The sequence below is a fragment of the Ranitomeya imitator genome, chromosome 4 (genome assembly GCF_032444005.1).
Source record: "Ranitomeya imitator isolate aRanImi1 chromosome 4, aRanImi1.pri, whole genome shotgun sequence".
Classification (NCBI taxonomy): Eukaryota; Metazoa; Chordata; class Amphibia; order Anura; family Dendrobatidae; genus Ranitomeya; species Ranitomeya imitator.
In genome coordinates this window covers 22280700-22296484 of record NC_091285.1, presented here as the reverse complement: position 1 = coordinate 22296484, position 15785 = coordinate 22280700, and the positions used below count along the sequence as shown (strand labels likewise).

The 15785-nt window shown below is 44.6% G+C and overlaps 1 protein-coding gene across 2 annotated transcripts in view; it reads right to left on the bottom strand.

Moving 5' to 3' along the window:
* Positions 1-1272: 1272 nt before the first annotated feature.
* Positions 1273-15785, bottom strand: part of KIAA0930 (KIAA0930 ortholog) — a 36739-nt gene continuing 22226 nt past the window's right edge. For both annotated transcript variants that reach the window (XM_069763319.1, XM_069763318.1), the window contains exons 4-10: positions 5842-5919; positions 4746-4847; positions 4357-4497; positions 3978-4172; positions 3644-3809; positions 2801-2956; positions 1273-2000 (exon numbers count right to left, since the gene is read on the bottom strand). In XM_069763319.1, the coding sequence (XP_069619420.1) occupies positions 1960-2000; positions 2801-2956; positions 3644-3809; positions 3978-4172; positions 4357-4497; positions 4746-4847; positions 5842-5919 (879 nt within the window). In that variant the 3' untranslated portion in view covers positions 1273-1959. The remainder of the gene's footprint in view (positions 2001-2800; positions 2957-3643; positions 3810-3977; positions 4173-4356; positions 4498-4745; positions 4848-5841; positions 5920-15785) is intronic.

Below are 15785 nucleotides of genomic sequence, written 5' to 3'. Positions count from 1 at the left end.
CGGCGTCTCTCCGCACTGACTGTGCAGGTCAGAGGGCGCGATGACGCATATAGTGTGCGCGGCGCCCTCTGCCTGATCAGTCAGAGCAGAGAGACGCCGGGACGAGATGCCGGGAGCTGCAAGCAAGAGAGGCGAGTATGGCTTTTTTTTTTTTATTGCAGCAGCAGCAATGGCACAGCTATGGGGCAATAATGAACGGCGCAGAGCACTATATGGCACAGCTATGGGGCAATAATGAACGGCGCAGAGCACTATATGGCACAGCTATGGGGCAATAATGAACGGCGCAGAGCACTATATGGCACAGCTATGGGGCAATAATGAACGGCGCAGAGCACTATATGGCACAGCTATGGGGCAATAATGAACGGCGCAGAGCACTATATGGCACAGCTATGGGGCAATAATGAACGGCGCAGAGCACTATATGGCACAGCTATGGGGCAATAATGAACGGCGCAGAGCACTATATGGCACAGCTATGGGGCAATAATGAACGGCGCAGAGCACTATATGGCACAGCTATGGGGCAATAATGAACGGTGCAGAGCACTATATGGCACAGCTATGGGGCAATAATGAACGGTGCAGAGCATTGTATATGGGGCACAGCTTTATATGGAGCATCTATGGGGCAATAATGAACTGTATGGGGCATTACATGGGGCTCCTGATTCAATATGGATATTCAAGAACACTTGATGTCTCAATTAATTTTACTTTTATTGGTATCTTTTTATTTTTGACATTAACCGGTAGCTGCTCCATTTTCCACCCTAGGCTTATACTCGAGTCAATAAGTTTTCCCAGTTTTTTGTGGCAAAATTAGGGGGGGGGGTCGGCTTATACTCGGGTATATACGGTAATGCTTTCCAGGAGGAACATGGGCAACGTTCTAAGAAAAGACTGCGGCTCACACGTGAGAGCTGGCACAGATCTGTAGAAGTGACGGCACCGATCACCTGCGGAAGACAGAGGAGCCGCGTTACTCAACATTCTACTAGAGTGAAGAGCGCCCTCTGCTGTACAAAACCCATATGTGCACTTCATTTGTTTTTTTTCCTGTATCCCCTTTGCTCTTAAAAGGCTGGTGTGTTTTAGTGGGCGGAGGTAAAAACAGAATTATATAAAGAAAAACAAAACAAAAAAAAAAAAAAATCTGTGTTACCTCTCCTCCTCCTTACAGCCCTGTAAGACAACTGGCTACGGAAGTAGCCTCTCCCCACTGCAGCAGGAGCCTCTCCCCAAAAGAAAAAAAAAAAAGCCACCAAATTCCAGTCGTGGGACCTCGTCTGTATTGTGCAAGGTACAACAATCACATCATTAATACTTCTATACAATTTTTTTTTTTTCAAATTCACAAAGAAAAATAAAAGTCACAGAATGAAATTTGTCCTTTTGCTCGATTTTTTTTTTCCCTTTTACACACACAAAAATGTATATAAAATACACACAAAAAAAAATCCCCAGACGCAGACGTCTGCACACATCACTCGCAGAACAGGAGGGCGGACGAAAGACACCAAAACACAGAGTCAGTCCAGTGTCCACATTCATTGAAAATCTCGGACCGGACCCGCGTACGTATACCGACGAGCCTGCTCTCCCCTCCCCCACCCCACGCAGTAAAAGAAGGTATAACAAATTGTTTATAAAGCATGATGGGCCACAGTTAAGACTTTTTTTGTTTAGTTTTTTTTTTGGACCACTAGATGGCAACAGCGAGGTTGGGTGAAAGGATTAAAAAGAGGCACTTTAGACTGGCTGGTATTTCTTTCCTACTGCGGGGTCGTGGGCAGTAGGAAGCACAAGCTTGTCCCCTCGCTCGTCTTTGTTCGGTGCAGGTACACTGGGTGGACACTAGGTGGTAGTGCTGCTCACAAAAAACACTGCAGGTCAGGTTAGGCACTATGGCAGTGTAAAATGCAGTTTTCCCAAAGGCAGCGCCAACTTTATCTGCTATGACATCAGGATTGGCTTCTGTCGAACGTCCAAAATATCTGCAGGGGGGGAAAAAAAAAATTAGATTTTTTTTTTTTTTTTTATTGTTTCCTTCACTCAAGGGAACTGAATTAGTTATTCTTTAACTCCTCGTAGACCAACCAATGGTTTATAACTCTTGGGTGGTCCATATATAAGCTCCGCTAGTGTCATTGTAGGATGGAGGATTGATCGCTGTATAGCTCCAGAGTTAGCGATCATCTCATCACCGTGTGCCAGGATCCTGAGATCCCCAGATCAGCTCTGCTGTACAGTGAAGAGCTGGAATCTGCCTTGTACCTGGGAGCCAATATACCCGCCCCAGTTACAGGGAAATCAGCAATAATTAAAATTTTAAAATGACCCCCAAAATAGTTAAAAAATTATATATACATATACACACACACTATATATATATATATATATATATATATATATATATATATATATATATATATATATATATATATATATATATATATATATATATATATATATATATATATATATATATATATATATATATATACACACACATATACACACACACTATATATATATATATACATATATATACATATACACACACACTATATATATATATATATATATATACACACACACACATACATACACACACAGGGAAAAAGATTATATATTTAATTAAAAGTAAGCCTTGAACACAAGTTGCAATACCAGACACAATCTGTAGACAAGGGTGGCGCTGTGGCTGCAGTGACCAACTGAGTGTACACATCACATTGTAAAGAAGGCACAGAAGAAACCGTGTAATACTTAAGTTTTTACCCCAAAGACTCACCTGACAAGATGCGCTGCAGCGGCAAAGTGACGTAGGTCAGGTGTGCATAGAGTAGGAAGTTCTCGTCAGTTCGGTTCAGTTTCAGCCATGACCCCACCAAGGATCTCCCCGTCCCAGACAGCGAGCGCGACCTCAGGTTGGTGACATTATGGATATCTGCAGAGAGGGGCACAAGAGCAGCTGCTTTAATGGCTGGCAGCTCATTGTGACAGACCCTCCCCTGTAATCAGTCACTATGTGAGGAGAGCTAGATTCCTATTGCCTTCAATAGAGTCTGTATACATCTCTATGCAGAGAGCTCCACCTAGTGGAGACTGCAGGCAGAAAGAATTACATTATTGATCCCTATGTCTACGCACTTCTACAGCTCTGACTTCTATAAAAAGAAAACCAAGTATGGTTACATCGATTTTGAATCCTAAAAAAATGTAGGATACACTTTAAAGGGGTAGTCCAGCTTAGAGAGCCCATTTCCATACATCCTATTAAGGAATATTGGGTTATTAAAGGAGGGTTCTCTGTTCAGGATCCTCATCTGACAGGCAGAGTAGAGATCAGCTATAAAGAGCGTCTCTCTGGAGGACCCATCCTGCACTACTGATAAGAATGGGCCTCTGTGTAATACTTCATTTCGCCTGTGGTGGCACTGTAGGAAAATGTAACACTTGCTACCAAGTGTTTCCACAAATCACAGCTGATGAGAGGAGCTCCAAGCAGGAAAGCACTTTGTGAAAATCTAAGTTTCAATGAGACTTTCAAACAAGGGCTGCCAAAAGTAGAAAACCCCTTTAACTTACAGCTAAATAAATACCCCCTCTCACTTCAATATCTGATCAATCATACCTCCCCCATCATCGCTGTCCCGGAAAAATTCCTCGCTGTCATTTGCGGAGTGAGATTTCTTCATCTCAGCGATTCGGTTCCTCGGCACTTTCCTTTTCAGGGATGGTGAGAAAAAGGAAGGACGGTTGTTACGTTCGGGAGTGGGGGGAGTGCTGAACGACGTGACCTGGCGGGGAGGAAGATATTAAAATGGTAAATGTAAATAAAACTCCAAAAAATATATATAAACTGTCTCAAGACCTTAACAACCTTATTGTCGCAAAACAATATATATATTTTAGATCCATATAGGATACTCCAGTTTTGTAAAGTTATGGTGCAGAACGTAACTCACCCGCTCAAGCAGGGGTGACCCAGGGTTGGAATCCTCCTCGGTGCCGTATGGAGACGTGTCCCCGGTGGACACTCTGCTCACAGCCATCTCCGCATGGCCTTTACCCTGTGGCCCCTTCATTCGCACAAATTCCATGTTGTTGTATTTATAGAAGCCGAACGACATCTTCTGGGCCATCTTTGCCGCCACGCTGACCTGGACCCGAAATAGGAGAAATCCATTCATTACCCATTACATTACAGGACAGTCATGTTTATTAAAGAGGTTTTCCACATATCTGCTTCCTCATAGGAAGGATTGCGAAAAAGTCAGCACAAATGGGGGTCTGTGGAGTGAGGAGAGCCCACCCTGGCAGGCTTTTTCTTAATCACATATTTACCCGATTGTCGTACACTTTCTTTAGAGCCTCGTATCGGATGGATCCCTGGAATATGACTCCCTGAAAAGTGTTTGTCTTGTCGCTTGCCACAAGCTCCACACAAACCATCTCCCCTTCCCCTACGGCCATGTCACTGAACACCTAGAAGACAAGAACGCTCCATAGTGACCATGCGGTAACATATATAAGTATTACACACACACCCTCAAAAAAAAAAAAATAAAAAATATAATATATATATATATATATATATATATATATATATATATATATATATATATATATATATATATATATATATATATATATATATATATATATATATACATACATATACATACATACATATACATACACACACACCCTCACTATATACACACCCACCGTACCTCCTCAAAGTTGTCTATCATGTAGAAGATATTGGGATAACTGATCTTCGACTCTTCTCCCTTACTGTCCATGGGGTGTTTGCTTGGAGAAGCGAATACTTGCTGAAAGAACAAACATTTTAATTTTAGAGGAAAAAAAAAAAAAATGTATATATACAGTACAGACCAAAAGTTTGGACACACCTTCTCATTTAAAGATTATTCTGTATTTTCATGACTATGACAATTGTACATTCACACTGAAGGCATCAAAACTATGAATTATCACATGGGGAATTATATACTTAACAAAAAAGTGTGAAACAAGTGAAATTATGTCTTATATTCTAGGTTCTTCAAAGGAGCCACCTTTTGCTTTGATGACTGCTTTGCACACTCTTGGTGACGCTCAGGTCAGAGGGCGCGATGACGTGGTTAGTGCGCGCCCTCTGCCTGAACGTCAGTGCAGAGGACGCTGAAGACACAGCGGCACCCGGCGGTGGAATGAGGACAGGTGAATATTGCAAGTGCAGGGGGCCTGAGCGACAAGAGGAGAGTATGGTTTTTTGTTTGTTTTTTTTAATCGCAGCAACAGCATATGGGTCAAATATCTCTATGGGGCATCTTATGGGGCCATTATTAACCTTTGTGCAGCATTACATGGGGCATATTTTAATATGGAGCATCTTATGGGGCCCATCATACTGTATGGAGCATTATATGGGGCGTATTTTGTATGGAGCATCTTATGGGGCCATAATGAACTGTATGGAGCATTATATGGGGCTCCTGATTCAATATGGATATTCAAAAACACTTAAAATTAATTGAGATATCAGTAGGTTACTTTTATTGGTATCTATTTTTATTTATGAAATTTAACAGTAGCTGCTGCATTTCCCACACTAGGCTTATACATGAGTCATTAAGTTTTCCCAGTTTGTTTGTTTGGGGGGAGGTCGGTTTACACTCGAGTGTATACGGTATATATTTTACACACATGTACATATAGCACACAAAGAAATATCCACAGCCCAGTGCATAGATGGGTAGTGCCCATGCGCGAATACAAAGTAAATCAACATTTAGGCAGCATCTTGGTAGACTGCTCACCCACCTGGGATTTCTTCTTATGAATGTGGATGTCTCCAGCATCAGAACGTGTGCACACTGCACATGTCACCATGTAGTCCAGCTGTGGGGAAAAGAAAATACACAGAAATGATGATACATCCATCCGCCATCGCTGTATATTCTGCCTTTCTGGAGTCAAGAACAGCTGAGTCATAACTACTAGGGAAATGGTAGGGAAGCTCAGGTGATCGTTTGGGGATCTAGCCCTAATAATCAGTTATGAAATATCAGCGTTATTACATTGGCGACACAAACTGTTAGGTTCCTCTCCAGTAAAAGCATCCAAATTCACAGACAGTGTAGTATTGCCTGAGTCAAGATAAGCAGCTTTCACAAAGTGTAGTACTGCCCAACTCTAGATGAGAAGCTTTCACACAGTCTAGTATTTCCCAAGTCCAGATAAGCAGCTTTCACACAGTGTAGTATTGCCAGAATCAAGATGAGCAAATATGAAAGTGTAGTATTGCCAGAATCAATATGAGCAGATTTCACAGTGTAATATTGCCCGAGTCAAGATAAGCAGCTCTCACACAGTGTAGTATTGCCTGAGTCAAGATGAGCAGCATCCACACAGTGTAGTATTGCCCAACTAAAGATGAGCAGCTTTCACACAGTGTAGTATTGCCTTAAGGTATCTTCACACATAACGATATTGTTAACGATATCGTTGCTATTTGTGACGTAGCAACGATATCGTTAATGAAATCGTTCTGTGTGACAGCGACCAACGATCAGGCCCCTGCTGGGAGATCGTTGGTCGCTGAATAAAGTCCAGAACTTTATTTCGTCGCTGGACTCCCTGGAGACATCGCTGGATCGGCGTGTGTGACACCGATCCAGCGATGTCTTCACTGGTAACCAGGGTAAACATCGGGTAACTAAGCGCAGGGCCGCGCTTAGTAACCCGATGTTTACCCTGGTTACCATCCTAAAAGTAAAAAAAAAAAAACACACTAGATACTTACCTACCGCTGTCTGTCCTCAAGCGCTGCGCTCTGCTTCTCTGCTCTCCTCCTGTACTGTCTGTGAGCCGGAAAGCAGAGCGGTGACGTCACCGCTCTGCTTTCCGGCTCACAGCCAGTACAGGAGGAGTGCAGAGCACAGCGCTGGAGGACAGACAGCGGTAGGTAAGTATCTAGTGTTTTTTTTTTTTTACTTTTAGGATGGTAACCAGGGTAAACATCGGGTTACTAAGCGCGGCCCTGCGCTTAGTTACCCGATGTTTACCCTGGTTACCAGTGAAGACATCGCTGGATAGGTGTCACACACGCCGATCCAGCGATGTCTCCAGGGAGTCCAGCGACGAAATAAAGTTCTGGACTTTGTTCAGCGACCAACGATCTCCCAGCAGGGGTCTGATCGTTGGTCGCTGTCACACAGAACGATTTCATTAACGATATCGTTGCTACGTCACAAATAGCAACGATATCGTTAACAATATCGTTATGTGTGAAGGTACCTTTAATGTGAAGGGGCCTTTAGGGTACCGTCACACAGTGCAATTTTCATCGCTACGACGGTACGATCCGTGACGCTCCAGCGTCGTAACAATATCGCTCCAGCGTCGTAGACTGCTGTCACACTTTGCAATCTACGACGCTGGAGCGATAATTTCATGACGTATGTGCGATGTAGAAGCCGTTGGTTACTATGCGCACATCGTATACGATATATGTTACACCATGCAATCATGCCGCCACAGCGGGACACTAGACGACGAAAGAAAGTTTCAAACGATCGCTACGACGTACGATTCTCAGCGGGGTCCCTGATCGCAGGAGCGTGTCAGACACTGCGATCTCGTAACTATATCGCTCGAACGTCACGAATCGTGCCGTCGTAGCGATCAAAATTGCACTGTGTGACGGTACCCTTAGTCAAAATGAGCAGCTTTCAAAGTGTAGCATTGCCCAACTAAAGATAAGCAGCTTTCACACAGTGTAGTATTGCCTGAGTCAAGATGGGCAATACTTCACTGTGTGAAAGCTGCTTGAGTCAAGATAAGCAGCTTTCACACAATGTAGTATTGCCCAACTGAAAATGAGCAGCTTTCAGAGTTGTAGTATTGCCCAAGTAGAGATAAGCAGCTTTCACACAGTGTAGTATTGCCCGAGTCAAGATAAGCAGCTTTTAAGGTACTGTCACACTAGACGATATCGCTAGCGATCCGTGACGTTGCAGCGTCCTCGCTAGCGATATCGTCCAGTGTGACAGGCAGCAGCGATCAGGCCCCTGCTGGGAGATCGCTGGTCGGGGAAGAAAGTCCAGAACTTTATTTCCTCGCTGGACTCCCCGTAGACATCGCTGAATCGGCGTGTGTGACACAGATTCAAGGGATTCAAGCTTCAGGAGGCTAATTTGCATATTCCAGGTGCCTTCTGGGAGAAGCGAAGTCTCCCTAAGCTAGAAGATCGTTGGGTACAGCCGGGACCAGCTGCTTCGAAAGCATCACCAAACCAGGGATTCAAGCTTCAGGAGGCTAATTTGCATATTCCAGGTGCCTTCTGGGAGAAGCGAAGTCTCCCTAAGCTAGAAGATCGTTGGGTACAGCCGGGACCAGCTGCTTCGAAAGCATCACCAAACCAGGGATTCAAGCTTCAGGAGGCTAATTTGCATATTCCAGGTGCCTTCTGGGAGAAGCGAAGTCTCCCTAAGCTAGAAGATCGTTGGGTACAGCCGGGACCAGCTGCTTCGAAAGCATCACCAAACCAGGGATTCAAGCTTCAGGAGGCTAATTTGCATATTCCAGGTGCCTTCTGGGAGAAGCGAAGTCTCCCTAAGCTAGAAGATCGTTGGGTACAGCCGGGACCAGCTGCTTCGAAAGCATCACCAAACCAGGGATTCAAGCTTCAGGAGGCTAATTTGCATATTCCAGGTGCCTTCTGGGAGAAGCGAAGTCTCCCTAAGCTAGAAGATCGTTGGGTACAGCCGGGACCAGCTGCTTCGAAAGCATCACCAAACCAGGGATTCAAGCTTCAGGAGGCTAATTTGCATATTCCAGGTGCCTTCTGGGAGAAGCGAAGTCTCCCTAAGCTAGAAGATCGTTGGGTACAGCCGGGACCAGCTGCTTCGAAAGCATCACCAAACCAGGGATTCAAGCTTCAGGAGGCTAATTTGCATATTCCAGGTGCCTTCTGGGAGAAGCGAAGTCTCCCTAAGCTAGAAGATCGTTGGGTACAGCCGGGACCAGCTGCTTCGAAAGCATCACCAAACCAGGGATTCAAGCTTCAGGAGGCTAATTTGCATATTCCAGGTGCCTTCTGGGAGAAGCGAAGTCTCCCTAAGCTAGAAGATCGTTGGGTACAGCCGGGACCAGCTGCTTCGAAAGCATCACCAAACCAGGGATTCAAGCTTCAGGAGGCTAATTTGCATATTCCAGGTGCCTTCTGGGAGAAGCGAAGTCTCCCTAAGCTAGAAGATCGTTGGGTACAGCCGGGACCAGCTGCTTCGAAAGCATCACCAAACCAGGGATTCAAGCTTCAGGAGGCTAATTTGCATATTCCAGGTGCCTTCTGGGAGAAGCGAAGTCTCCCTAAGCTAGAAGATCGTTGGGTACAGCCGGGACCAGCTGCTTCGAAAGCATCACCAAACCAGGGATTCAAGCTTCAGGAGGCTAATTTGCATATTCCAGGTGCCTTCTGGGAGAAGCGAAGTCTCCCTAAGCTAGAAGATCGTTGGGTACAGCCGGGACCAGCTGCTTCGAAAGCATCACCAAACCAGGGATTCAAGCTTCAGGAGGCTAATTTGCATATTCCAGGTGCCTTCTGGGAGAAGCGAAGTCTCCCTAAGCTAGAAGATCGTTGGGTACAGCCGGGACCAGCTGCTTCGAAAGCATCACCAAACCAGGGATTCAAGCTTCAGGAGGCTAATTTGCATATTCCAGGTGCCTTCTGGGAGAAGCGAAGTCTCCCTAAGCTAGAAGATCGTTGGGTACAGCCGGGACCAGCTGCTTCGAAAGCATCACCAAACCAGGGATTCAAGCTTCAGGAGGCTAATTTGCATATTCCAGGTGCCTTCTGGGAGAAGCGAAGTCTCCCTAAGCTAGAAGATCGTTGGGTACAGCCGGGACCAGCTGCTTCGAAAGCATCACCAAACCAGGGATTCAAGCTTCAGGAGGCTAATTTGCATATTCCAGGTGCCTTCTGGGAGAAGCGAAGTCTCCCTAAGCTAGAAGATCGTTGGGTACAGCCGGGACCAGCTGCTTCGAAAGCATCACCAAACCAGGGATTAAAGCTTCAGGAGGCTAATTTGCATATTCCAGGTGCCTTCTGGGAGAAGCGAAGTCTCCCTAAGCTAGAAGATCGTTGGGTACAGCCGGGACCAGCTGCTTCGAAAGCATCACCAAACCAGGGATTCAAGCTTCAGGAGGCTAATTTGCATATTCCAGGTGCCTTCTGGGAGAAGCGAAGTCTCCCTAAGCTAGAAGATCGTTGGGTACAGCCGGGACCAGCTGCTTCGAAAGCATCACCAAACCGCGCGCCGTATTTTTGCCTGTAGGACATTATTGCAAGAGAGCTTGGCTGAGTAGATTACACAAGGAGGAAAACACACAGCAAGTCAGCAGGATCTAGGAGCAACATGGCAGATGTGACAACCTACATGGTGAGCTGCAGCATGTGCTACATGTTCACAGATCGACCAGAAGAAGAATTAAATTTCACCTGTCAGAAGTGTAGACTAGTGGCCCTTTTAGAAGAAAAGGTGCGGGGTCTGGAAGAAAGAATAGCAACTTTGAAACTCATCAAAGAGAATGAAGACTTTCTAGACAGAACAGAAGCATCTCTACTGGTCACAGAAGGTGCAAAAAGTGTCAGAGAACCTCCAAAAGCAGATGAGTGGAAGCATGTGACCAAAAGAAGGAAGAAGACCATGGAGAAATCACCAACCACACAACTGAAGAACCGATATCAAATCTTTGTAGAGGATGAAGATGGCACACCTAAGAATGAAGCAATACCAGCAAGCAAAAAAGAAAAGGGCACACAGCAACAAGTGACAGCAAAAAGTACAGCCAAGAAGCAACGAAGAGTGGTGGTGGTGGGAGACTCACTACTGAGAGGCACAGAAGCAGCCATCTGCAGACCGGACATAACTGCAAGAGAAGTATGCTGCCTTCCAGGTGCGATGATCAAGGATGTGACCGATAGGATACCAAAGCTCTTCAGCTCCAAGGACGTCCACCCATTTCTTCTGATACATGTTGGCACCAATGACACGGCAAGGAAGGACCTACCGACAATCTGCAAGGACTTTGAAGAGTTGGGGAAGAAAGTAAAGGAACTGGATGCACAGGTAGTTTTTTCTTCTATCCTTCCAGTAGACGGGCATGGCACCAGGAGATGGAACAGGATCCTTGATGCAAACAACTGGCTAAGACGATGGTGCAGACAACAAGGATTTGGATTCCTGGACCACGGTGTGAATTACTGGTATGATGGACTCCTCGCCAGAGACGGACTACACCTCAACAAACCTGGGAAACACACATTCGCCAGAAGACTCGCTACACTCATCAGGAGGGCGTTAAACTAGAAGAAGAGGGGACGGGAAGAAAAACATTAGACTCGAACAAAGACAACCCAGGAAAACATACTCAGAAGGGAGGTAAGAACATTTCTAAAACAATCCACAGTGAGGAGATTGGAACAAAACAAAATCCTCTAAACTGCATGCTCGCAAACGCCAGAAGCCTGACAAACAAGATGGAAGAACTAGAAGCAGAAATATCTACAGGTAACTTTGACATAGTGGGAATAACCGAGACATGGTTAGATGAAAGCTATGACTGGGCAGTTAACTTACAGGGTTACAGTCTGTTTAGAAAGGATCGTAAAAATCGGAGAGGAGGAGGGGTTTGTCTCTATGTAAAGTCTTGTCTAAAGTCCACTTTAAGGGAGGATATTAGCGAAGGGAATGAGGATGTCGAGTCCATATGGGTTGAAATTCATGGAGGGAAAAATGGTAACAAAATTCTCATTGGGGTCTGTTACAAACCCCCAAATATAACAGAAACCATGGAAAGTCTACTTCTAAAGCAGATAGATGAAGCTGCAACCCATAATGAGGTCCTGGTTATGGGGGACTTTAACTACCCGGATATTAACTGGGAAACAGAAACCTGTGAAACCCATAAAGGCAACAGGTTTCTGCTAATAACCAAGAAAAATTATCTTTCACAATTGGTGCAGAATCCAACCAGAGGAGCAGCACTTTTAGACCTAATACTATCTAATAGACCTGACAGAATAACAAATCTGCAGGTGGTTGGGCATCTAGGAAATAGCGACCACAATATTGTGCAGTTTCACCTGTCTTTCACTAGGGGGACTTGTCAGGGAGTCACAAAAACATTGAACTTTAGGAAGGCAAAGTTTGAACAGCTTAGAGATGCCCTTAATCTGGTAGACTGGGACAATATCCTCAGAAATGAGAATACAGATAATAAATGGGAAATGTTTAAGAACATCCTAAATAGGCAGTGTAAGCGGTTTATACCTTGTGGGAATAAAAGGACTAGAAATAGGAAAAACCCAATGTGGCTAAACAAAGAAGTAAGACAGGCAATTAACAGTAAAAAGAAAGCATTTGCACTACTAAAGCAGGATGGCACCATTGAAGCTCTAAAAAACTATAGGGAGAAAAATACTTTATCTAAAAAACTAATTAAAGCTGCCAAAAAGGAAACAGAGAAGCACATTGCTAAGGAGAGTAAAACTAATCCCAAACTGTTCTTCAACTATATCAATAGTAAAAGAATAAAAACTGAAAATGTAGGCCCCTTAAAAAATAGTGAGGAAAGAATGGTTGTAGATGACGAGGAAAAAGCTAACATATTAAACACCTTCTTCTCCACGGTATTCACGGTGGAAAATGAAATGCTAGGTGAAATCCCAAGAAACAATGAAAACCCTATATTAAGGGTCACCAATCTAACCCAAGAAGAGGTGCGAAACCGGCTAAATAAGATTAAAATAGATAAATCTCCGGGTCCGGATGGCATACACCCACGAGTACTAAGAGAACTAAGTAATGTAATAGATAAACCATTATTTCTTATTTTTAGTGACTCTATAGCGACAGGGTCTGTTCCGCAGGACTGGCGCATAGCAAATGTGGTGCCAATATTCAAAAAGGGCTCTAAAAGTGACCCTGGAAATTATAGGCCAGTAAGTCTAACCTCTATTGTTGGTAAAATATTTGAAGGGTTTCTGAGGGATGTTATTCTGGATTATCTCAATGAGAATAACTGTTTAACTCCATATCAGCATGGGTTTATGAGAAATCGCTCCTGTCAAACCAATCTAATCAGTTTTTATGAAGAGGTAAGCTATAGGCTGGACCACGGTGAGTCATTGGACGTGGTATATCTCGATTTTTCCAAAGCGTTTGATACCGTGCGGCACAAGAGGTTGGTACACAAAATGAGAATGCTTGGTCTGGGGGAAAATGTGTGTAAATGGGTTAGTAACTGGCTTAGTGATAGAAAGCAGAGGGTGGTTATAAATGGTATAGTCTCTAACTGGGTCGCTGTGACCAGTGGGGTACCGCAGGGGTCAGTATTGGGACCTGTTCTCTTCAACATATTCATTAATGATCTGGTAGAAGGTTTACACAGTAAAATATCGATATTTGCAGATGATACAAAACTATGTAAAGCAGTTAATACAAGAGAAGATAGTATTCTGCTACAGATGGATCTGGATAAGTTGGAAACTTGGGCTGAAAGGTGGCAGATGAGGTTTAACAATGATAAATGTAAGGTTATACACATGGGAAGAAGGAATCAATATCACCATTACACACTGAATGGGAAACCACTGGGTAAATCTGACAGGGAGAAGGACTTGGGGATCCTAGTTAATGATAAACTTACCTGGAGCAGCCAGTGCCAGGCAGCAGCTGCCAAGGCAAACAGGATCATGGGGTGCATTAAAAGAGGTCTGGATACACATGATGAGAGCATTATACTGCCTCTGTACAAATCCCTAGTTAGACCGCACATGGAGTACTGTGTCCAGTTTTGGGCACCGGTGCTCAGGAAGGATATAATGGAACTAGAGAGAGTACAAAGGAGGGCAACAAAATTAATAAAGGGGATGGGAGAACTACAATACCCAGATAGATTAGCGAAATTAGGATTATTTAGTCTAGAAAAAAGACGACTGAGGGGCGATCTAATAACCATGTATAAGTATATAAGGGGACAATACAAATATCTCGCTGAGGATCTGTTTATACCAAGGAAGGTGACGGGCACAAGGGGGCATTCTTTGCGTCTGGAGGAGAGAAGGTTTTTCCACCAACATAGAAGAGGATTCTTTACTGTTAGGGCAGTGAGAATCTGGAATTGCTTGCCTGAGGAGGTGGTGATGGCGAACTCAGTCGAGGGGTTCAAGAGAGGCCTGGATGTCTTCCTGGAGCAGAACAATATTGTATCATACAATTATTAGGTTCTGTAGAAAGACGTAGATCTGGGTATTTATTATGATGGAATATAGGCTGAACTGGATGGACAAATGTCTTTTTTCGGCCTTACTAACTATGTTACTATGTTACTATGATTCAGCGATGTCTTCACTGGTAACCAGGGTAAACATCGGGTAACTAGGCGCAGGGCCGCGCTTAGTAACCCGATGTTTACCCTGGTTACCAGCATAAAAAAACAAACAGTACATACTTACATTCAGCTGTCTGTCCCTTGCCGTCTGGTTCCTGCACTGACTGCTGGCCGTAAAGTGAAAGCAGAGCACAGCCACAGCGGTGAGTCACCGCTGTGTGACTCACCGCTGTGCTGTGCTTTCACTTTCACTTTACGGCCAGCAGTCAGTGCAGGAACCAGACGGCAAGGGACAGACAGCTGAATGTAAGTATGTACTGTTTGTTTTTTTATGCTGGTAACCAGGGTAAACATCGGGTTACTAAGCGCGGCCCTGCGCTTAGTTACCCGATGTTTACCCTGGTTACCGGGGACCTCGGGATCATTGGTCGCTGGAGAGCTGTCTGTGTGACAGCTCTCCAGCGACCAAACAGCGACGCTGCAGCGATCCGGATCGTTGTCGGTATCGCTGCAGCGTCGCTAAGTGTGACGGTACCTTTACACAGTCTAGTATTGCCCAACTCGAGATAAGCCGCTTTCACACAGTGTAATACTGCCCGAGTCAACATGAGCCGCTTTCACACAGTGTAGTATTGCATAACTCGAGATAAGCAGCTTTGACACCGTGTAGTATTGCCTGAGATAAGCATCATTCACAGTGTAGTATTGCCCGAGTCAAGATGAGCAGCATCCACACAGTAGTATTGACTGAGATAAGCATCTTTCACAGTGTAGTATTGCCCGTGTCAAGATAAGCAGCTTTCACACGGTGTAGTATTGCCCGAGATAAGCAGCTTTCACACAGTGTAGCACTGCCAGAGACAAGATGACCAGCTTTCACACAGTGTAGTACTGCCCGAGTCAAGATAAGCAGCTTTCACACGGTGTAGTATTGCCCGAGATAAGCAGCTTTCACACAGTGTAGCACTGCCAGAGACAAGATGACCAGCTTTCACAGTGTAGTACTGCCCGAGTCAAGATAAGCAGCTTTCACACGGTGTAGTATTGCCCCGCTCAAGATGAGCAGCTTTCACACAGTGTAGTATTGCCCGAATCAAGATGCCCAGCTTTCACACAGTATAGTACTGCCCAACTAAAGATGAGCAGCTTTCACCCAGTGTAATATTGCCTTAGTCAAGATGACCAGCTTTCACACAGTGTAGTATTGCCCAAATAAAAATGAGCAGCTTTCACATAGTGTAGTATTGTCCGAGTCCAGATAAGCAGCTTTCACACAGTAGTATTGCCAGAGTCAAGATCAGTAGCTTTCTCACAGTTTAGTATTGCCCAACTCGAAATAAGCCGCTTTCACACAGTGTAGTACTGCCAGA